Here is a 23,025-nt window from a genome sequence, read left to right as displayed (position 1 = left end):
CAATAAAAAATGTTCTAACAAAACAGAAATCACTTCAAAGAAAACCTAGAGAAAATTTAAGCAAACAAATCTTAATACTTTCTGATTACAATTTTTAATCCAAAATAACAATAAAGATGAATTTTTCATTAGGTCTCTTTCTTGTGCATGCACGAATTAGACACACATTTATCCAAATTCTAGGGGCACAGATCTGAGGTAGCTTGTAATACCAACACTTTAAGTCCTGGCTTACAAAAAGCTTTCATTATAAAAACTGTTATTTATTTCTAACCTTGTGATAATCCCTGCTGATCAAATGACTGCTGTGCTATAGCTTGCTGATCAAATTGATTCATGTTTTCCTGTAAAGTGTGCTGAGATGTCACAAACCTATCTGAAACAAGGAACACAAATTCAAGAAAAGAAAATGTAAATGATTGCTCCAAAATAATTTTATTTTAGAGGTCATTACCGAGCCATTTTAGACCAAATTAAAATTATCACCCGACAGGAAGTGCTGGAGATTTTAAATCTCCACTTTGTTTATTAAACGTTTTATTTGTTTGGGGGGGAAGGGGTTATATATTTTTTACCAATCAATTCTATTAAAGAGTGAAAACAAACAGAAACACATCTCATTTCACCACTATAGCTACTCTATACTAATATAACAAACAACATTTTTGTGATCTCTCTATTGGACGTGTGCATTGCTTTGTAACAACCTTAAAAGGTGTGCAATTTATCAACTGTAGTGATGTTATACAGTAAAAGCTCTGTTATCCGGCATCCCCCAGGAATGGGGGATGCCGGATAACAAAATATGCCGGTTAATTAAGCAGCCCCAACTGCTGCTTCTCCCACCACATCCCTCCGCCCCTCCCACCACATCGCTGCCTCTCCCGCTGCATTGCCGCCCTCCCGCGGGCCCCGTGGAACAGTGAGGCAGGCCCCGCACAGCCCCACACAAGCTATTATGCCCCTGGGCCGTGGGGCCTCGGCAGCACAGGTTGCTTTGCACCAGGCCATGGGGGCTCGGAGAAACCGAAAGTGCCACGGTGGGCACTTCCGGTTTCACTTTTCCTTACAAGCCGGCATGCTGGTTAACAGAGCATGCCGGCTTGTAAGGTGCCAGTTACCAGATAGCTTACTGTATAATGTTTTCTTTCTACAAAGTATTCTCTTGCATATTTGTTCAATATTTGCATTAGATTTGCTAGCCAAATACACAAAGCAAAATTTTTACAAAATGTTTTTACATAAATTTTATATAATAATAAAGGGTAAGAATTAAATTTTTAAATAATTGAACTTTTACACAAAATACATGTATTTTTTCTAATTTCAGTTGTCCTAAAAAACTACATTTGTGGAAATTTTCAATAATTCAGGAACTCATTCTAAACTTCTCATATTTAGCATAGGTTTCATGTTATGAACATTTACCTTCATCTTGCTCTAATCGCTGATCAGCCAATTGTTGCCCCAGTGCTGCTTCTTCTGTCCCAACTACTTGCTGTTGATCTAGTTCTAAAATAGCTTGCTGATCTGTTGTAACAGCTTCTGATTGCTGTAACTCATCACTCTCAATCTCCACTTGCATCTGTGTAGAAACATGAATGCTCTGCTGATCTACTGTGGAATCATCTATTGAAGCAGCTTGTTGGTGCTGCTGAAGCTGTTGTGCAAGTTCATATCTGAGAAAAAAGGAAGTAAAGTTTCTTTCACTGGTAAATAATGAACAGGCAATAGCCATGCCGAGTCAGACCAAAGGTTCATGTAGCTCAGTACTTTGTTTCCGACAGTGGCTAGTAGGGGATGCTTTAGAGCAGCGGTCGCAAACTCTTAGCACTCCCACACTGGATCTGGGGCTCCCTGTGAGCTGGGTCCAGTCCACAAGGAGCTTGATGGGCTGGATCCAGACCACCTCCAGTAGTGTAGTACCCCAGCAGCAGCATTATGCAAGCCGAGCTGCATCACGTCGGGTAAAGCAGAGGTTACCTTGCACACTGATTCTGAAACATAAGCTTTCACGAGCAACAGCTCACTTCCTTCAGGTGCTATGGAAGGACATGCAGAGAACAGGCCATCACACAGAAAGAGTGTTTTAAATATAGGAGTCATGGAAAGGGTGGGGGGCAGGTAAAGGAAGGAAAGAGGGCAGTGCTGAGAAAGGCAGAGGGAGTTGAAGAAAACAACAAAGACTTACAACATTAGAGACATAAAGGTCACAGAAACTAATCCAGATAACGGGGTAAGACACCGCAGGCCCTTTTTAGACCACATTTAAATCACAATCTAGTCTGTAGATGATTTCTTGTTTCACAATTTTGTGTTCAAACGTATTTTTAAAATTCTGTAGCAGCTATTCTGAGGTCAGCAACTGAATGTCCAGGGAAGCTGAAGGGTTTTAGTTTTGTGTATTTCTGGACTTGATCTGACATCAAACCCTCAAATCAACACATCCTCCAAAAGCCTGTCTAATCTGCCTTTGAACCAGATTATACAATCAGGCTCCACAGCAGCCTTGGGCAATAAATTCCACATGTTAATTATGCATCAACTGAAAAAGTACTTCATTTTGTGTATTTTAAACCTGCTGCCAGATCATTTAATTGGATGCCTCCTACGTTGTGTATTGTGAGACATAATAAATAACAGTCCCCTATTTACTTTATCTACACTGTTTAGAATTTTATAACTAGTGCTAGAGTTGTAGCAGGTTGTCTGATAACACTCCACAGTCTTTATTTTCCCTGCCCACATAGGGAATAACATGAAGCATAAAACAACCAATAACTGACTAAACCACATTTTGCTGTCTTTTTCCCAGACCCTGGGAGAGTACCTGGGCTTGGTGCTGCATCTTCTAGCCATGCAGCTTTCCTTCTCTCTCCCAGATATCTTTCCTGGGAGCTTTTAACCCACTCTGGGTCAGTCAATTATTCTCATCAGCTGGCCCAGTCCTCCTAGGCAGGCTTGCAATCATGTCATTAATGCCTGCAGCTAGGCTGCAACCCCTGAGGCATGTAGCCTGCTACAGGAGCAATGTTGTAGCAAGAGGCAAAATGACATGGCCAGACATCCCAGGCAGCAACCAAAAGCCCGCGTGTGTGGCAGCTAACACAACTGTGATCACGCAGCTGAAGCATCAACAGTTTTTTTTCTGTGCCCCTCACCCAGGTTGATGCCCAGGGCAACTGCCTCAATTGCCTCACCCTAGTTATGTCATTAGTCATACCTATGATATGTAAGAAATATGCAAAGGCAAGATCCAATAATAGACACTGTCCCCCAAAATATCCTAGGATTCTAGACATGTCTTGTATCATCTCTGTCATTTCTTTACCAAGCGGCAAAACACCAGTCTTTCCAGACTCTCCTCATGCAGAAGTTATTCCATACTATTGATAATTACTGCTGACCTTTTGTCATAACTTTTCTTGTTCTATTTTATCATATTAGACATGGGCTGACCAGAACTGCAAATAGTACTCAAGATGTAGGGCAGGTCACACAATGGATTTATAAAATGGCAAAATGCTCTTTTCAGTTTTGTTTCAATTCCTTTCCTAATGATCTATATGGTAATTTGTACTACTATTTTCATAATTTGCCCTTACATATGAGTAAGACCAACACATTCTTATGCTGGGTTTTAACAAGGGCTTTTCCCTCCCTTAGTCATACAGTTAGTATCTGTTACAGAGCTAGTCTCTACTCACAGAGAAAGAGCAGGGAAGGGGGGGGGGGAAAGAGGGAAAACATGCATTACATTTTTAAGACATGGCACTAAATTTGGTCAATCTTTACTTCAGTTGAACTTTATACTAGTAACAAGATCCAACACTGACAACAATGACTAAGTACTATGATGATGAACAAACGACTACGCCTTTGGAAATAAAAGAGCCATTTCTACACCTGTTTTGTTTCTACAAACTTTTATCCCCAGCCAATATGCACCAAGAAAAAGTTCTGACCATCCAAAATTTATCAGAGTAAAACTGTAAGCAAAAATCTCCTTAGTGGGTGCCTCTACATGAGATGTTTATGGTGGAGTGGCCTAATTAGCTCCACAGCAAATGTCTACACGTGCAGCACTGTCATGCCACAAGAAACTAATAAACTCTGCAGCAACACACATGTAGATGTTGACACAGCTGGCTGGAGCACAAAGGTGCTTCAGCGCAGGGGCTGCCTACCACCTAACCCTGCACTGGAGCACCCTTGTGACCCAGCCAATCCCTCCACAGCACATTGAGCTGGGCAGGAGCAGCCCAGGGTTGGCAGGCTGACCCCCACTGCCCCGTCCCAGCTGGAGCTGCTCCAACTAAGTTCAACATGCTGTGGTTCCAGGAGCACATTCAAATGGCGCATCCAGGAGCAATAAACTCGGGCACAGTAAGTGCTGGAGTTTATTGCTGCACCTTAATTGCATGTTGTAGACATGCCCAGTGAGTAATACTGAAAGTAATATCTATGCATGAACTAAACAGGATTTTAGGTTCAGAGTTTAGTTAATGTTATAGAATCCAGGCAATAAGGAATAGCTTGTAAACCAATCCTGAGGTTTCAAGAAAGCTTCTAACTAGACTAGTGAAATAAACTGAAAAATTAAAATAAAAGCTGACCACTTACCTATGTGTTTTCATGTGCTTTTTACAGTTTAACGAAGTTTTGAATGTTTTCTGACAATATGGACACATGTATGGTCGAAGATCATTATGGATCCCCATGTGTCGCCTGAGGCTACCGCCAGTAGTGAAGGCCCCGTTACAAATAAGACACTTAAAAGCTTTCAATCCAGTATGCGTACGGATATGTGCTTTTAGCACCCCAGCTGACACAAAACCTCTTCCACACTGAGAACATTTAAATGGCTTTTCACCAGTGTGTGACCTTTTTAAAGAGAAAACATATTAGAGGCAGATTACAGGTCTGATTTCTTAAGTCATTCAAAACAAAAAAGAAATAGTCAAAAAACCTGCCCAGAAGGCATGTAATTCTATTCAACAAAATCTGAACATCTAAGTTTTAATAAGCTATATTATTAAACAGTCCTCATCACTGTCCTGCCCCTGCTGCAGCAGATTGTTCAGGGCATAGATTGGGTTTATAAATCACCTGCATACCCACGTAACTTAGCCTCCACCCCGCTCCTCTCTCTTTCCCCTCTCTCCTTTCTCCTTTTTACCTTTCTCTTTTCTCCCTCCTTTTTCCTTTCCCACTTCTTTTCTCTCTTTCTCCGCCCCCACCCCCCAGGATGCAGTCATCTTCGCTTGCAAAGGAAAAACAACATTATTAAACTTACTCGTATTATTCTAGGTCTGTCTGTAAGTACCACCTAGTAAGACTTTATATTCAGTTACTTATAATTAGAGTTGAACAATTTGACCTGAAAATTTGTTTGCTGAATTTCTGCCGCAGGTTGGGGTGCTTTTTTTCCCTACTTTGTTTTGCTCGCCCAATTTGAGTTAAAATAATTCAACTGCTTCCAAGAAAGTTTAGGGAATACTTGTTCCGATCATATGGAAAAACTTTCTGACAAGCTTTTCTTAGCCTCTCTCTACATTACAGAATTCTGCTGGCAGAATACGTCAGGGTGAGAAAAAGATTACTCAGTAGCTAACATAGCTTTGCCACCAAAGCCTCAGTATGGATGCAGCTCTGTCAACAAAAGGTGCCTTCAGATGACAGAGCTTATGCCTTCTGAGTAAGACATTGGTGGCTCAACAACAGAACATACTCTTTTCTGCTAACAGAATAGCAGCTACACCAGAAGGGCCAGCTTCACCACTGCCATTAAAGCAGCAGTAAGTCAGACAGCGTAAACTGGTGGTTCTCAACCTTTTTACATTCAAGGCACTCCTCAGAAAATGCCAGCTCTTACAGTAATTTTCACTTATTTTTTAACTATGGAAAACTAATAGAGCAGTTCTTCTGTTCCAAATAACTCAGAAAGACCAAAACAGGTCAGAATGTTTTTAACACTATTAATTCTTATTTGAAATTGCTGAGTTTATCTTGTGAATCATGTTTGTGCACTTAACACTGCAAATACTGTGTGGCATACTGCCGCACCTTTAAAAGGATTTCAAGACACCCCAGGGTGCCACAGCACCCGAGTTGAGAATCACTAGTATAGACACAGTCACAGGTAAATTAACCCGCTCATGCCCGTTAATGAGAGGTATGAGGCATCCCAGTCTGGCACAGGAAGGCTGTTGTGCCTAAGACATGCCTTTTGCTAAAGTGTAAATCCACACAGGTTTAGGCAATTTTTTTTTTAAACTGAAAAATTGCAGTTTGCACATAGTTAGTAGAGATGTTGCTAATGTTCCATTGTTAAATTTTCTGTGCATTCTGTCCATCCTGAGCAGACTAATCCAAGCCTTTTTTTCCTGCACATGCAAATCCAAGTTGCTATGAGCCATACACCAAAACTGAAAGGAGTGGAGATTGTGCTTTCAATGTTCAGGCAAGATGGAGAGGACCTACCCAATTAGAATGCAGAAAGGAACTGGAGGGTGGGCATGGGAGCTGGAACAGTCAATTAGCGTGAGATGACTAATTATGAGGAAGAGGGAGAGACTGGGATATTGCAACTAAGAGCTGGGGTGAGGAGACTGGCATTGGGAGGCCAATAAGTGAAACAGGATGTGTACTGGAAGGCTGTGGGAACAGAGGGGCTGAAATCAGACAAGAAGCTAGTGTTTGAGGAAATGGGGCCTAGTTGGTCATGGAGATTGAGCACTGGATAAGAAGTCTGAAGAGAACAGGACTGAAACTGGGAGCCAGGTTAGGGAAGAAACAACTTGGACAGGGACATGCTTAAGAGAATAAGGCAGAAAAGGTCATTTTTTGGGGATGGAACAGGCTCAAAAATTTGCAACTAGGATGGTATGTTCTCTTTCAGAACCTAGAATGGAAACCAAGATCCCAGAGTCTCTTTGTTTCTCTATGAATATCTGCAATTCCATTAGCAAAACATACCATCTCCTCTACTGCTAATCCAGCTGGAAGATGACAACCCATTACTGCTTACAGTTATTCTCTCAGCACATGTGATGAAAATATCCCCATTGTTGGAATATTTAAGGGGAAAAAAACACAGGCTTTCACATGTAACTTTACAAAGGTTTATGCATTACTAGAGGCGTTTACTTTAAAAGCCGTTTTTGCTTTTGTTTGTTTAAGGATAGTCAAGTTAGTACTACAAAAATATACACAGCCTCCACCTCCATAGTCAACTTCAGGGGTCAACTTAACTGTTTAATATTGTAGGTAAAAGCTGAAAAATAGAACAGCTGAAATCTCAGCAGTGAGTGTTACATGAAAGTCTTCTACAATTTATTCCATCATTTTAGATGTACCCATTTCACATTAAATCATTTACTGAACACATTTCTTTCTTCTTGAATTTGTTTTACCTGATATGTTGCTTAAGGTGGCAAGATTTTTTATATGCTCGGTGACAATAATAACACTTATATGGCCTGTCTGCTTCATTCACAAAACCATTATTAAAATAATTTTGGAAGAACTGGCTATTCCTGGGGATTGGCTGGATAAGACCTGCATGTATAAACAAAAGAACAAAAGAGGATTATTTGGTAAATTTACTAATAAAGATGCACCAGTTCAAAGAGCTAGCCTACTTTTAAAAGCATGACAGCTTTTTAATATAAAAATCTGTAACACGGGAGGTGGGGGAGGGAATCAACCATCTTTTGAGCATCTACTGAAATTAATGTGTGGAACATTTAACTGTCCTTCTACTACTTACAGTGCTACCCTGTTCCCTTAAGCTTTAAATATGACCCAATATGCCCTTCAACACATTTAGAACAAAACTATAAGTTAAATAAAACTATTTATTAATTCAAAGCTGATCAGCTGAAGTCCCATTCATTCTATTGTATTTCAGTCAAAATCACATGGCATTTAATCAACTAAAGCAGGGGTTCACAATCCTTGGGCTGCGGCCCAGTGCTGGGCCAGCTGCTGGACCGGAAATGGCCGCGGACTGGCAAACCGTGGCCCCCAGAATCAGGTGGAGAGACAGCAGCTCCTTTCGGTGGGCCTGCTGTAGCGCGGGGTTTGGCCCACCTGCCCCCACCCGTGGGATGGAAGTATTCTTACCCGTCTTCCGGCCAGAAATTCCGGCCATGATCAGTTGTGACTTCCAGGGCACAGTTTGCCAAGCCGTAGCATAAAAACTTTGGGAACCCCTGAACTAAAGAATCCCAAGATGTATATACATTTTGTTGTGAGAGATTTAAATTTGGAAAAGTTTATGTAAGAAGTCCCCATCACCATAGTATTTGTTTGCCGCATAAAATCTACGTTAAAAAAAAAAAGTGGTCAAATGACCAATGCTTGTAAATTATATTTTTAAGTGCCATCCAAAATTCACAATTTAAACAGATGCTGATTCTACAATTTACTCAGAAGGCAGACAACTCTCAAAAAAACAGTTAAGATTTCCTGTCACTAAATGACCATGTGCTAGTCCAAGAGAGTCCTCTCTCACAATAAGGGGAAACAATGAAATGTGCACTGTGTGGAATAAATTAGAAGCCTGTGCATTTAAGTACTTTAATCCTGTATAAAGAAAGGAACAGTATATTGCTTTATAAAATCATACAAATTCTGGGTTAACCTTAACAGACTTGTAAAACCAAATTCCATTTTTTCCTGAGCTAAACAGGAGAACACTTACTAAGTGTGTGACCATGGTAACAAAATGTAATTGAAACCTTTTACTATAAGGAATGGTACCCAGTGCCAAGGATCAAAACTTAACAGCCTCTTAAAGACCATCATAGTTAAACAGTTGTTAAACAGCACATATATGAAGATAAAGCCTGATAACTTTAATCAAACCTGGGCATCTGGATGAAATTCCTTATCATAAATTATTCAGATAGCAGTGGGGACAACCCCTTTCATTAAAATACTTAAAGTGTAGATTGATGCATGTAATAAATAACTGTATCTGTGATTGTTAATCCCAGGAAGATGACAAATTAGGCATCAGGAGACCTAGAAATACAACAGCTGGCAAAGACTAAGAGATTTTGGGAGTCCAGCCTATATCCTTTCTCCCAGACAAACAGTTTTTTGCATTTCCATTGCCTGACCTAAATGCTAGTTAAATGGCTAGGCAGTCTGCAAAAGGGGCTTACCAAGAGTAGTAAGCATCTCCCAAGTGCACTGTCCAATATCCCACCTGCCAAAAAGCATCTAATGCGTTTGCTTTTGTCAATGACATTTTGGTGGGTCTCTGGAGGCTTCAGAGAATGAAAGATTTCAGAAGTCAGTGATGAAAAAGGTTTAGGGACCTTGTGAGGAGGGGAGCTCCCAGAAAAGTGATAAACAGAAATCCTCAAGGATTAGTGAGCTGTCCTCAAATCTTTAAGTATATGGAAAGCTTGATCTATCTTGGGGATAAAAAATGCCATGCTCTCAAAAAGAAAATCATTAGGCTTGGCTCTCTTTTGGGAAACAAACTCTGCAGGCATGAGGAATGCTTCATCATAACCACCACAGTCACTGAGTGGAATGTTGCATCAGCTACATCCACAGCTGTCTTAGTCAACAGCTGGTCAACACTTAAGTAAAGAGGAGACAAACTCCTTATAGCTTGAGGGAAAGGAGTCCAGCACCACTACAATGCACCCACAAAATCATACTGAACTAAAAGGGCCTGGTAATTATTCAAACTGCAGTGTTATATGCACATCTACCATGGATGAGGCCTTCTGTCTCTGGATGCCAAATAGGATCCGGCCAGTGACTGGACTCCATTTACCAGCAGTCCCTCCCACATCACTGTGGCCAGTTTCCATGGAGACCCCAGAATCAGCAGGGCCATGACAGTGTGGGGCCAGGGTTTTCATGGAGACTTGTCCCAGGAGCACTGGCAGGGTGCGTGACTGGGTGGCGAATTGGTCTGGGGCCAGGACTGGGATCTTGCAGCAGTGACAATGTGGTCCAGAGGCGGGACAGAGCTGTAATCTGCTGCCCACTCTGCCCCAGCTCCAGACCACGCTGTCACTGCCACGAGATTCTGGCTCCAGAACAACTCCCTGCCCTGGTGTGTACCCTGCCAGCTGGGGCCATGGAAACCCTGGCCCTGGCCCTGCACTCTCATGAATCCAATGCTCCTGGGGCCTCCATGGAAACCGGCCATAGCAATGCAGGCAGGGGCTGCTGGAAGATGGAGTCCGCCAAGGGGCCGATCTGGCCCATGGGCCAGACTTTGCCCGCCCCAGCCATAGATAATGAATCTGATGCAAGTATAAATATGCAGGAAATTCCCCTATACTTCTTGTCTGCTCATTTGTCCATTCGAGGACAAGACTGACATGCATCAGATAATTTTGGCCAGATACATAATGGCAGCATTAATGTGTAGAGCTACCTTGGACAGGACAGGCTGGTGAAGGATATTTAGGACAGGGTTGGCAACTTTTTCCAGCTGTTGGCTGATGTGACCTACCTGGGATCAGAAGCAAGCAAGCAGGCAGGCAGGCACTAGGATCCTGCCACTGCCAGCAATGGTCCCCACAGCAACAGCCCATAGAGAGCACCAACAGCCTGCATTGGTCCCTGTGGCAGCAAAGGGAGAGCACCTGCAGCTGGCATTGCTCCCCACAGTGGTCCAGGGAGAATGCCTGCAGAAGGCAACCCTGCTACCAAAGCCCCACTTCCACAGCCTGGATCCAAAAGGTTCTGCAGGCTGGATCTGACCAGCAGACCATAGGTTGCAGACCCCTGATCTAAGAGGCTGAAAGAGACCTGAAGCACATGAGCCACATATTGTTCCTAGAAATTCGCTACATCTTAGAAGGGGCCAACGTCTCAGAAGAGGAAGAGTTACAACTGCCTGATCAACAGTTTGGAAAACCTGAAATGTGCTGGAGAGCCTGCCAACTGGTTTTAAAACATGGTGGATGAAAACAAGTGGCCAGAAATGCAAGCTAGAGCAGCACAATTTCTATCCATAGTCCATAGGAGCTAGAACCCTGGATCTGAAAGACCAAGCAGTAAACCCTACAGACCACTGAAAAAAACACAGGTAGTACCTGAGAAAAAGCCCTACACACGTGAAGGAGAGACAACAGACACCAGTAGTGTTGGAAACAGTTCTGGGTTTATGCCGAGTCCTCTAACAGGGTAAGAAAGGATTGAGAAGAGCAACTGAAAAGGGAATAGAGATTTTGCTGAGCATCAAATGGACTGCTACTCCTGAAACAGGACAGAATGGGACAGAAAAGCATTTCAAATAGAATCAACAACAGTTGGACCTGCTAGTCTTTGTTATAGCCAGTTAGGTGCCTCTGGCACAAATTTCAACAAACACTTTACAAGGTCTTTCAGGACCTTGTGAAGTCACAAAATCTTACCGTCATGTAGGAACATCAGTATCAAAATTACCAAGTGTTTATGAGCTTGTACATAAGCTACAGAGGGTCAAGAAAACTCAGATAACTTCATCAAAAACCAATACTAGCATGCACTCTCCATCTCTCTTAAGGTCCTAAACATAGACAACCTGCAAACGAAACATCTACTGGGAAGATTCCCCTAAATCAAAAAAAGTTGACCATGGGCAAAACTTTTCCAAAACTCGTGGCACTCCAGAAAGGTCCCTGAAGACTGGAAGAGGGTCAACGTTGTGCCCATCTTCAAGAAAGGGAGGAAGGAAGACCCGGGTAACTATAGGCCAGTCAGCCTAACTTCTATCCCAGGGAAGATCCTGGAAAAATTCATCAAGGAGTCTGTGTGTGATAGGCTTGAAGAAGGTAGGATTTTGAATGACAGCCAGCATGGCTTCGTCATGGGCAGGTCTTATCTTACCAACTTCATCTCCTTTTACGATCGGCTAACTCGCCACCTGGATAAGGGAGAGGAGGATGACATTGTATACCTTGACTTCTAAAAGGCCTTTGATCTAGTATCCCATGATGTTCTCATGAGTAAACTGAATGACTGTGGACTCAACCATGAAACAGATGGGTAGGGAGCTGGTTCCAGGGTAGGACCCACAGAATTTTAATGAACGGATGTGTGTCATCTTGGTGAAAAGTGGCCAGTGGTGTCTCTCGGGGTCAGTGCTTGGTCCAGTGCTTTTCAACATCTTTATCAATTATTTAGATACAGGGGTGAAGAGCTCACTGGCCAAGTTCACGGATGACCATGACCAAGTTATGGGGAAGTGTGGTCACGCTTGAAGATAGGCTGCAGATAAAGGCTAGCAAGCTGGGTGGATTGGAATCAAATGAAGTTCAACGTCGAGAAATGTAAAGTGCTCCATCTGGGGACAAAATACTCCCTACACACCTACAGGCTTGGCAACGCCAAACTGACCAGCACCATGAAAGGGACCTGAGGGTAATAATAGACCACAGTATGAATATGAGCTGGCAGTGTGACGCCGTAGCCAACAGGGCAAATAATACCCTGGTATGCATCAATCGATGCATCTACAGCAAAACTAGGAAAGTGATTCTTCCACTCTACTTAGCTTTGGTGAGACCGCAGCTGGTGTACTGCGTCCAGTACTGGGCACCGCACTTCCATATGAGGAAAGGTTGAGGGACTTGGGACTCTTCAGCCTGAAAAAGAGCAGGCTGAGATGGGACTTGGTATCGGCTTACTGCTACATCAGGGGCGTACCATCAAGGGTTTGGTGAGCAACTGTTCATCAGGGCGCCCTTGGGGATAACCAGGAGTAATGGCCATAAACTCCTGGAAGACTGTTTCAGGCTGAACATTAGGAAAAACTTCTTCATAGCCAGGGTGTCCAGACTGTGGAATAGGCTCCCTCCAGAAGTGGTGCAATTGCCTACCCTGGAAATCTTCAAAAGGAGACTGGAAGGTCACCTTGCTGGGGTCACCTGACCCCAGCTGTCTTTCCTGCCTGGTGCAGGGGGCTGGACCCTGATCTTCCAAGGTCCCTTCCGGCCTCGCAATCTATGAATCTATGAAAAAAAGGGATTTACTTATGCCCATCAGAGCCTGAAATCACAGTGTCACAAAAAAGCACTTCTTAAAACTCAGGAAGAGAGAAAAAGACACAGCCATAAAGAAAAAGATTGTGAACTCAGTCAACAAGGAAAGTAAAAAGGGGGAGAAGCAAGTCAAGGTGGCAGGTCGTGCACAATGGAAGAAAGACACGGAGTGAACAGCAGAAGATTGCCAGCCCTAACCCCATTCCAAGCAAACCTTCTATCATTTCTCCTTTTTTTTGTGCCATGAAGAGCTGTAAGAAAAAGGATAATACTAAAGGATTAAAAGAGGCAGCACCAAGCAAGGGTTTGGGGAAAAAAAATGTGCCCAGCAGGCAGGCCAGTTAAGTACCCCATCTCTGCCAGGAAGCTGAGAGCAACTAAAGAGCAAGAGTGAGCACCACCTATTACCTGCTTGGTGCAGGAACAGAAGGGAAGGAAACACTGGAGCACATGTATGGGTACATAAGACAAAACGTCTCCAAGCAGAAATTCATAGCAAGAAGGTCCAAGTAGCCAGCTAGTCAAAGGAGAATAACTGAATAATTTTCTCTCAGAAGAATTATGTATCATCACTGTGTTCATACTTGTGCAACCTTATGTAGGAATAATAAAAGGTCCAATTTCTATGATGCTGGGATACAACCAGTAATGTGCAGGGCTAATTTATTTGTAAAAAATTACCCTTGCACATAATGTGTTTACAAAGTATGCAGCCTAATCACTACAGAGAAAAATACTTAGTTTTTTTCTTGTAGTCTATTCAGTCCAGGCAACATTCCTAGCTGAGTTCAGTACAATAGCTCATAGGGAGACATTAACTATCTAGATAGGAAGCTCTTAAAAATAAGCAGGGGAATGTGGAACCAAAATGTATACTCCTTTGTGTAAAAGGAATGAGGTATTTACTTATTTTAATAAAATTCTTCTCTCCAAAAAACTGGCAACTTGTATTCTTAGAGCAAATGGAAATAAAAACATATTTTAAGACTAGCAAAGGTCATAGAACAAGGATATTACCAAAATACAAAATAACAAATACATTACTATATGAAGAGTGACTATGAACAGTATAATAGACAAGGCAGAGAAAAAAGTGACAGACTAGTGAAGTTAGCAAGAGCATTTTGTTACAAATCAAAACATGTCACTCAGAATTTCATAGTGAATCAACAGTGTACCAGAGTGCTGATTTGTAATGACAGTAATGAATTCAATGTTGTTTTTTTCCAATATGACAGCTGATGCTGCCACAACCACAGAACAAGTAAAACTTAAATAATTTCTGAGGAATCATATCTACAAGAAATGCAAACACTTACGTGTTACACAAATACAAGTTTAAACAGTAAACAAAATCTAGCAGCCTAAGAAACAGACAACTATAACTTAAATTATTTTATTTGTGTATAAACAGAACTGGAGTTTAGCATGGGAGGAAAAACTAGTTAGTAAATAAATACAAAGCTACCTTACAAATAAAGTATTTATTAGTATCTGAACTATCCTTAAAGACTTCAAGAAATTTAAAATGAAAAAAAATTACCAATGAAAAGAATAACAATATAAACATAGGTATATTAATGTTCTATACAAAGGGCTATTAAATGCTTTAAACTTACCGATTTTTTTGTGCTATATTAGGGGTGGGCAAAATACAGGGCCAGTGGGTTCCTTGGCCCTGCCTGCCCCGTGGTACACCGTGCTGCCCTCTGGGCACGCAGTGGTGTTGGGGTGGCTCCACAGCTGGACTGCCTTTCTAGACAGGACAGGTGGTGGTGGCTCTTTCCAGCTGCCACTGCTGCTGGCCCCAGATCCATGGTACCGGTGGGGACTTGCACACACAGCCCCAACCCCGGCCTGCTCTGGACTGGGCTTAGCAGAGCGGACCAGTGCAGACCGGCCAGAACCCATACACACAGCCCTGGCCCCACGCCTGCTCCAGACTCGCCCGCCCATGCTGAGCAACAGCAGCAGACAAAAAGCAGCAGCAGCAGTAGTGGCAGCTGGGCAGAAGCTGCTGCTGAAAACGGGGGAAAAGTGGCCCCTCCCCTTTCGCTGCTGCCAGGCCCTTCTTGCTGAAGCTGCCCAGAGCCAGTGTGCGGGCTGCCCTGCAGCTCTTCTGCACTGCCGTCGCTGTCCCAATGGTTGCCTGGAGGCAGCAGTGACAGCAGCAGAGAAGAGATGCAGGGCAGCCCAGGCACAGGCTCCAGGTAGCTGCAGCAAGGGCCTGGCAGCAGTGAGGAGGAGCCACTTTTCCTCCATGCTGAGCAGCAGCTTCTACCTGGCCACCACCGCTGCTCAGCATGGCTAGGCAGTCCAAAGCAGGTGTGGAGTGGGACAGGGGCAGGACTCTGTGCGTGGGTTCCAGATGGTCCATTCCGGCTGGGTCGAGTCCAGAGCAGGCACGTGCTGGGCCAGGGTCAGGGCTGGGGCTGTGTGTTGCTAGAGATGGTGGGACTGGGCTATTGCGGGATGGGGGCTCTGACCAGCCCGTGGCAGCTCTCCAGAACTGCCTATGTGGCCTGCAATTGGAAATAATTGCCTACCCCATGTTAGATTAAACTTAAGTGGTATTTCACTGTTTTCTAAACACAAAATTAATTGACCACACCATAATCAGAGGAACTGAAAAATTCAAAGCAAGACTTTCTGACCCATTTTGCAATACTCCATGAAAGAAACTGGAAATCTACCCAATTTTTCTAGATGAGGAGTCTCCCGTACTAGGGTGCCCTGAACTAAATGACAATAACCTAGGATAATATCTCAACATTTATTTTAGAGCCTTCCACTTGGCGAGGAGTTTGTTATAATTAGAATCTAAAAGGTTCTGTATTAAAACACGTTCAAGTAATATGTTCTATAAAATGTATTCATTGCCTTATCTCTCCAAAAATTTTAGACCATATCTGTGAAAACAATTTAACAAAGCAGCTTTAAATACCAATCAAGATAAAGCTTAAACAATGCCAGAACCACTAGAGCTCACCTGTAAAATCAGGAAGCTACATACAAATGGCACTAAAATAATATGTATTATACTTATTACTTACATGACCCAACAAGGATTTTAAGCTTATTACCTTCATTATAAATAAGTGAAATGGCATTAAAAACTGTTTTTATTAGCAACTTCTGATTGAAGCAGCAGTAATTTATAGGTTTTCATTTCCATTAAGAAATAAGAAAATAATGGGGTCCACCTGTTTGATATGCTTGTTTTAACCTTTTTTAAAGCTACTAGAGACCTACAGCAGTTCCATCTTTTTAAAAACTTATAAAAGGTGTTTGCACTTTGGTTGGAATTTTGGAAATATTACCTGAGGGTCAAAGCAGGAACACACCCAGATTTAATGGAACTACAATCAACTATTTCTATGTGAAGATTTAAGTATCGAAACATTACAATAATTTGTACACTTTATCCAAGTTCTCATTTATGACATGAAGTATTGCATTGTAAGGCTGGAAAAAAAACTGTCACTCAAATGAAAAATGGTTTAAAAAGTGATACATAAATGTAACACCCTGTACCACAATAAAATGAGAATGAAAGACTCCATGTAATCCTTCTATAATTCATTCCGTCATTATGATGTCCTCTGTTAAAGTGCTGTCGCTAATTGAACTCTACTTCCGTTATGAATCCAATTACACTGAACCCACTAAAGCCATATAATTTTATTAGGATTTTGATCAGAATAAAGTGTTCTCTAATAAGTAGCTCAAAAACTAAAGGAAACCAGTAAGTATTTTTGCCCTTTCTATTCCAGCGTGATACCAGTTAACTTTGGCCTAAGTTTATACTGTTTGCCTACAAAAATAAAAAGCCTACTATTCTTAGTTCAGAACCTTTCAATTCAAACACAAAACAAATTCCTCTTTCTTGCTGCTGTTTATTTGGAGATGATCTTCCTGAGTGAGCATAGAGTTTGTCTTTTTCTGATTAAATAATGATCCTTAGTTTAGTCATTCTAATTTCAGGATTATCAATGACAAAATTACATAAATATATTAACCAAATCTTTACCTAAATCAGTGATGAGTATGGGTTCTTGCAAAGGAATATCTGGTACCGGAACACTGGTTTTTCCAACTCGAACTTTTGTAGGTTTGCGCTGATGTCGCAACTTCCTTAGTTCAGTGTGTTTAAAGTGTGAAGCGATGTGAGTTTTCCTATGGCCAGATGTTCTAAATTTTTTATCACAGTGAGGACAAGCAAAAGGTCTAACACCTGCAAAAGATTAAAGTATGTTATTTATGGTTTATTTACATTTCCCCAAGAATAAAAGCTGTAATATGAAAATCTTTTCTTTTGAGTTTTTATTATTTGGTTTATTTTTGGTGCTGTTTTAGTAAATGACTAACTTCTAAAAGTAAAGGCTATATAGGAGTAGGGAAAGATGCAAGGAAACAAGAAAGAATTGTACAAGTATCATACAGAAAAGACAGATCAGAGAAACTATGGGTCTTCTGCTCAGTGGAGAAGGTGAACTACTAAGAAAAAAGACTCTAAGGCAGCAGAATCACTCAATACATATTTTTCTTCAGTCTTCACAAAAGGAAATAAACTGTGACTACATAAATAGCAAAAGTGGAAGAGATGCAGATCATAAATTGAGTATATTACAGAACTCTTGACAAATCTTTATTTAAATAAGTGCAGCCTGACACAGGTTGACAGGACTTCTTGAAAAAGTCTGAGCCACTGACAATATTATTTGCAAACTTTTAGAGGATGAAGGTGGATCAAGGGGACTGGAGAAGGTTAGCAGAATGATTACCTGTAAAAGGGGGGAAAGGAAAATTCAAGCACTTAGGCTGCTTACAGATTTGGGGTGGGGAAACAAAACAACCAAGAGCTTTACTTTTAGTTCAGCACAGAGCACGCCCAGAAGAGGAACTGTATCAGTTTGACCTGGATTGCCTAGTGCCTGTATAGCTTATGTGCTTCAGCTGGGCTTTTTGGTGCTTTTATCTAATAGTTGATTGAATGAGGTCAAACTGATGCGATTCTTCTTCCAATAAAGCGCTGGGTTGTGTCCCCCCCCCCAATTTGTACAAGTGCCCTTACAGACTAGCCTACCTGACTTCAATACCTGGGAAGTACTGAGAGCAAATAGGAAAAAAAAATAAAATTTGTAAATATTTGGAGGATAAAAAATGATCACTAGAAGTCAAGAAGTATTTGTTAAGCACAAAGAATGCCAAACAAATTTACATTTCCTTCTTTTACAGAATAATTGTTTTGGTGAATAAGAGAGATGAGATGGCCATACGCTTGTTTTAAATATGGCTCTTGACTCAGTCCCACTTAAATGAACTGGAGAAATGTGGGCCAAACCAAATTACCATTAAATGGATACAGAATTGGTTCAAGAACCACAAATATTATTAATGGATTACCATCGGGGTCGCAAGAAGATTCAAATTCATTTCACAGGGGTTAGTGCTGTTTATCATTTTTATTAACAACTTGGATGTAAAGAAAGATAGCATATGGCAACTAATTTACAGATAACAAAACTGAGAGCTGCAAAATACTATGAAGGACAGAATTAACATTTAAAAGACATTTTGCTGAAATGGAGAGCTGGACAGAAACAAAATGATATTCAACAGACACATATATGGTATAAGGGAAGAAAAACCAAATGCACCTATACAAGTGAGAAGAGGAATATCTGCACTGCCATCCAACCAGTTAAGAGTAATCTAGAAATTATGCTGGACCATAGATTCAATATGATTTAGCAATACTGTGCTATCATAGAGAAAACAAATAGGTTCCATTAACAGAATCAGTATAAGTGAGACACTAGAGTACCATTCTACTTAACTAGTCTACACTGCACACAGGGTGGGGGCCCACAATTTAACAAGAAAGTAAGTCATATGAGGTTGGCTGAAAGATTTAGGTATGTTTAGTTCAGAGAAAAAGAGACAGCAGGACAGGACAGAAAATATAACAGCAGTTTTCAAATATCTGAAAGAACATTTTTCCTTCATTTTGTTTCCCTTGCTTCAGAAGGTGGGATGGCAAGGCCATAGGCAAGGAAGATTTAAATTACGTCCCAGAAAAACAATGGGACAAGTTTCCTAGGAAAGTTATGTAAATCTCATTTATTTCCTTCTTTGGAGATTTTCAAAAAGAGCCTGGTAGACACTCATCTGGGTTAATTAAGGCTTGAAAATCCTGCATTATCAGGGGTGTCAAGCAGATGGCCCATGAACCTGTTCTGTCAGGCTTGCCAAGCCACCTGAAGTTGGGGGTGTGGTTAAGAGATGTGATTTGCTGCAGAATTCAGAGCCCTTAAGCCCTGCTGGACATGTCCATTGGCAGCAGCCTGGTCCTCCTCTCACCCCTGCTGCTGGCCATATGAATCCAGCCTGGGGCCCAGGATGAGTTTGACACCCTGGCTATATACATTCTGGGAGATGAACTATATGAGCCTTGATGTCCGTACATTGCTATAATTCAATATTAAGATATAAGAATTTTAAAATGAGTTCTCAAGCACACCATTCAGCATCATTTTCTAACAATTCATTATCTTAAACTACACATATTGTTCACCATGAAAGTCTTTAAAAGCACATGACAATTGTAATTATAATTGAACAAAATTGTCAGTTTGCTTGATCCTATAATGCTAAAACAGTATAAGCAGTATGCAAAGTACATAATTCTCAATATACAAACTATTTATAGTAACTATAAAATACAAAACTATTCATAATATAAAATGTCAAACACAAATGGGAACTGGAGCCATGAACACAAATTAAAATCTTTTAAAAAGTCAACAATACAATAATGCGATAGGGCTAAGGATTTAAATGGTTATTAAATTATTTTTCATAAGCAGTAAACAGCGCCTCATTCTGTTTTTAAAGATTTACAGGTACTTAAGGATATCTATTAAGATAAAGGTGTTAAGATTTAAGGGCCTTATTTTGTTCCCCTATTCCCAGACTTTTCTCCCATATCATAAAGACCACAGGAATAACTTTGAAGCACTTACCTGTATGTAGACGAATATGAACTTTTAAACTTCCTGAGGTGGAAAAACATTTCATACAACACTGACACTTAAAGGCTTTAATGCCAGTGTGCGTTTTTATGTGTGCTGTAAGGGTACTCTTTACAGCAAAGGCGCGGAAACACTGGGGACACTTGAATGGCTTCTCATGAGTATGAATGCGAATGTGACGCACTAGATCACTGGGTTTTTTAAATTCTTTAGAGCAATATGGACAAACATGCCACCTTATTCCATTCTCTTCACGGATAGAACCTAAAATAAACAACAATACTGAAATTAGTGGTGTTATTAATAAATAACAATATTAACAACAGCAACATGCCCATAATAGAGAAGGTAAAATGTAACAAAAAAGGTCTGTAGCAGGGGTTGAAAACACCCACAACCTCAACTTGTAAGATGTTGGTGTGCCAGGGGTGGGTGGCAGGGGAACCGTGAGAGGCCTGATCCTCGTTGTGGCAGCACAGCCCCAGCCCCTTCCCTGCTGTTTGCCCCAAGGTGTGTATGCCAAGCAAAACGCCTTCATGTGCCATGCTTATGCTCTGGCATGAATGCCAAGGGTTGCTTACCCCTGGTTTATAGTGCATCTTATTTTACTTCTTGGCGAAAAAGAGAAAGAGTAAATGTGTGCATGTAAAAACTATACCATATATAATACACAATTCAAGCACAGAGTTCAAAATGACAGACAGAGCATTTACTCTGAATTACTCATTTACTCTGAATTGCTAATTACTGAATTATAACCCTCCTGGAATCACAATATAAAAAAGTAGCATGAAAACATGTGAAATAGGGGATTAATTTGTTTTTGCGTGTTTAAGTAAATCATTTAAAGTGGTCTCCAGAATAATAAGCGGGCAAAAAATTACCACCATCAGCCAAGGCCTAAAAACCATTTCATTGGAAGCTATAATTCTACTCAATTTAGAAACAAACAGACATTACAAAACAAAATTCAATCCAGGTGTGCAAAACAATGATGCAGAAATGAGGGCGATTATATAGGCTAGTTTTCTTTAAAAAATAAATAAATAAAATAAATCAGTGGGAGTTTGGGTTCACTGCTGGTCTACTCTAAAATGTCCACTCTTTTCTAGTATACTTAAACATTGATAGAAACCTGCAATTAACTGGTTACTACCATTAACTGGTTACTCTTACATTGAAAGTCTTCTGCCTAATGCAATTCTGTATTTCCAAATGTTAAAAGACTTTTTTTTTTTTTATAAAAATCAAAATACTAAACAAACAGAGCTTAAAAGAATGTAGATTACAAATTAAAAGTTTTTCTTAATACCATATAAAGTTGTCTTGACATTCAAACTCCTGATTACAGCTTATGCTCCATTTCTGATACATCTCCAAAAAGGAAATTCTGTTGCCACAACTATACCAGCTGGTATAGTGACAAAAGCCATATTATATAGACAAAAAGCCTGATGTGTAACTTGTTGAACTGTAGCAGAAACTAAACAATTTATATATCATAAATGTTTAGCATCTGTGGAATCCACCACCTGCTGTCAGGGTTGTGTCATGTTTCTTTCAAACCAGAAAACAAGAAGGGTCATTAAACCTGGATGATTCCCTGGATAACAGGATGAAGCCAAACTAAAAAAAACAACAGGTTTTTCCAACTCCTTTACAGAAGACTGGAGTTTAGAGCACTAGAATTCCCCAAAAGGAAAAAATAAATAAAATCAGATGTTGGTACAGCTTTGGAAATATTTGGAATTTGCTGTACAAGCTAGAAATGCCTTAGCACCTGGTCTTCACAAACCTGTCCCCTATGTCCATTTGACCATGATACAATTCTTTTCCTTAGAACAAAACACGTGATTGATACTTTTTCAGACAAATTAGCTCAAAGAGGTAACTTAAGCAAACTAAAACTCCCTCCATACCCATATAGACAGAGTATCACATCATTTAAGCCAGCTATACTGTAGCTAGCATTAAGCAATTAGGACAGAATGCTGATTTGACATTAGGACTGTGCGAAATGGCTATGCTTTGGTTCCATTTCAGATTCAGCTGTTTCAGAGGACAGTGATTCATTTCAGTGTTTCGGATCACTCTTCCGTTTTGATTTGGCCGAATCCGTTTTGGAGTTTCGACGCTGTTTCAGAGATTCGGATCAGCTGGGGAAAAGCAGGCACAGCTGGGAGGCTGCAGGCTCTCCTGCGGCTCCTCTGGCTGTGCCTGCTTCTCCCCCACAGGGGGAGCCACAAGACAAGCCCCGTGGCTGCCCTGCCCAGCCCCAGCCTGCTGGCACTTAAAAGCAAAAAAATCCCCCTATTCACCAGCTGCAGCAGCAGCGATAAGGGCCTCTGGGGGCTCATGGCAGCATGGTCCCGTGCAGCGTGGGGCAGTGGGGATCACCACCTGCGCGAGTACAGCGTGGATCAGCAGGGCGCTGTGCACTTTCTGGGAGCTAGGGTGGCTCCAGCAGCCAGCCTCTGGCCCAGCACCACTCAGCCCCAGCTCCCAGACAGCACACAGAGCCCACTGAGCCATGCTGCACCTGCATGGGTGCCAGGTTGGGGAGTGAGCTCCGCTGCCCCACCACTGCCCTGCACTGCATGGCGGGGGGGGGGGGGGGGGCCTCTTCCACAAGACCTGAGGCCCTGATTACCGCTGCTACAGCCAGTGAGTGCAGGGCTTTTATTCTTTTTTATTTAAAGTGCCTGGAGGCTGGGGCTGGGCAGGGGATGAGGCCAGGCAGGGCAGCCATGGGGGCTTCTCTTGTGGTTCCTCTGGCTGTGCCTGCCTCTGCAGGGAGAGCCATGGGAGAAGCCCCCATGTCTGCCCTGCCCAGCCCCAGCCTCCCAGCACTTTAAAAGGAGGGCTGCGGGGTTGTGCCAGACTATTCCTGGGGCGTGCCTCTGAAACATTTCCAAAATATTTCGGACGGTTTTGTTTCGTTTGGAGATGTTTCGGAGCCTTCCATTTTTCATTTCAGATTCAGTATT

General features: G+C 41.6%; 1 protein-coding gene across 9 annotated transcripts in view; it reads right to left on the bottom strand.

Moving 5' to 3' along the window:
• Window positions 1-23,025, bottom strand: part of ZNF236 (zinc finger protein 236) — a 146,931-nt gene that overhangs the window by 50,254 nt on the left and 73,652 nt on the right. For all 9 annotated transcript variants that reach the window (XM_019490546.2, XM_059724290.1, XM_019490547.2 and 6 more), the window contains 6 exons: window positions 20,030-20,302; window positions 17,035-17,238; window positions 7,416-7,560; window positions 4,624-4,884; window positions 1,429-1,679; window positions 275-376 (listed from right to left, as the gene is read on the bottom strand). In XM_019490546.2, coding sequence (XP_019346091.1) covers window positions 275-376; window positions 1,429-1,679; window positions 4,624-4,884; window positions 7,416-7,560; window positions 17,035-17,238; window positions 20,030-20,302 — 1,236 coding nt within the window. The remainder of the gene's footprint in view (window positions 1-274; window positions 377-1,428; window positions 1,680-4,623; window positions 4,885-7,415; window positions 7,561-17,034; window positions 17,239-20,029; window positions 20,303-23,025) is intronic.

Source organism: Alligator mississippiensis, chromosome 3 (genome assembly GCF_030867095.1).
Source record: "Alligator mississippiensis isolate rAllMis1 chromosome 3, rAllMis1, whole genome shotgun sequence".
Lineage (NCBI taxonomy): Eukaryota > Metazoa > Chordata > Crocodylia > Alligatoridae > Alligator > Alligator mississippiensis.
This window is presented reverse-complemented; position numbering and strand designations above follow the sequence as displayed.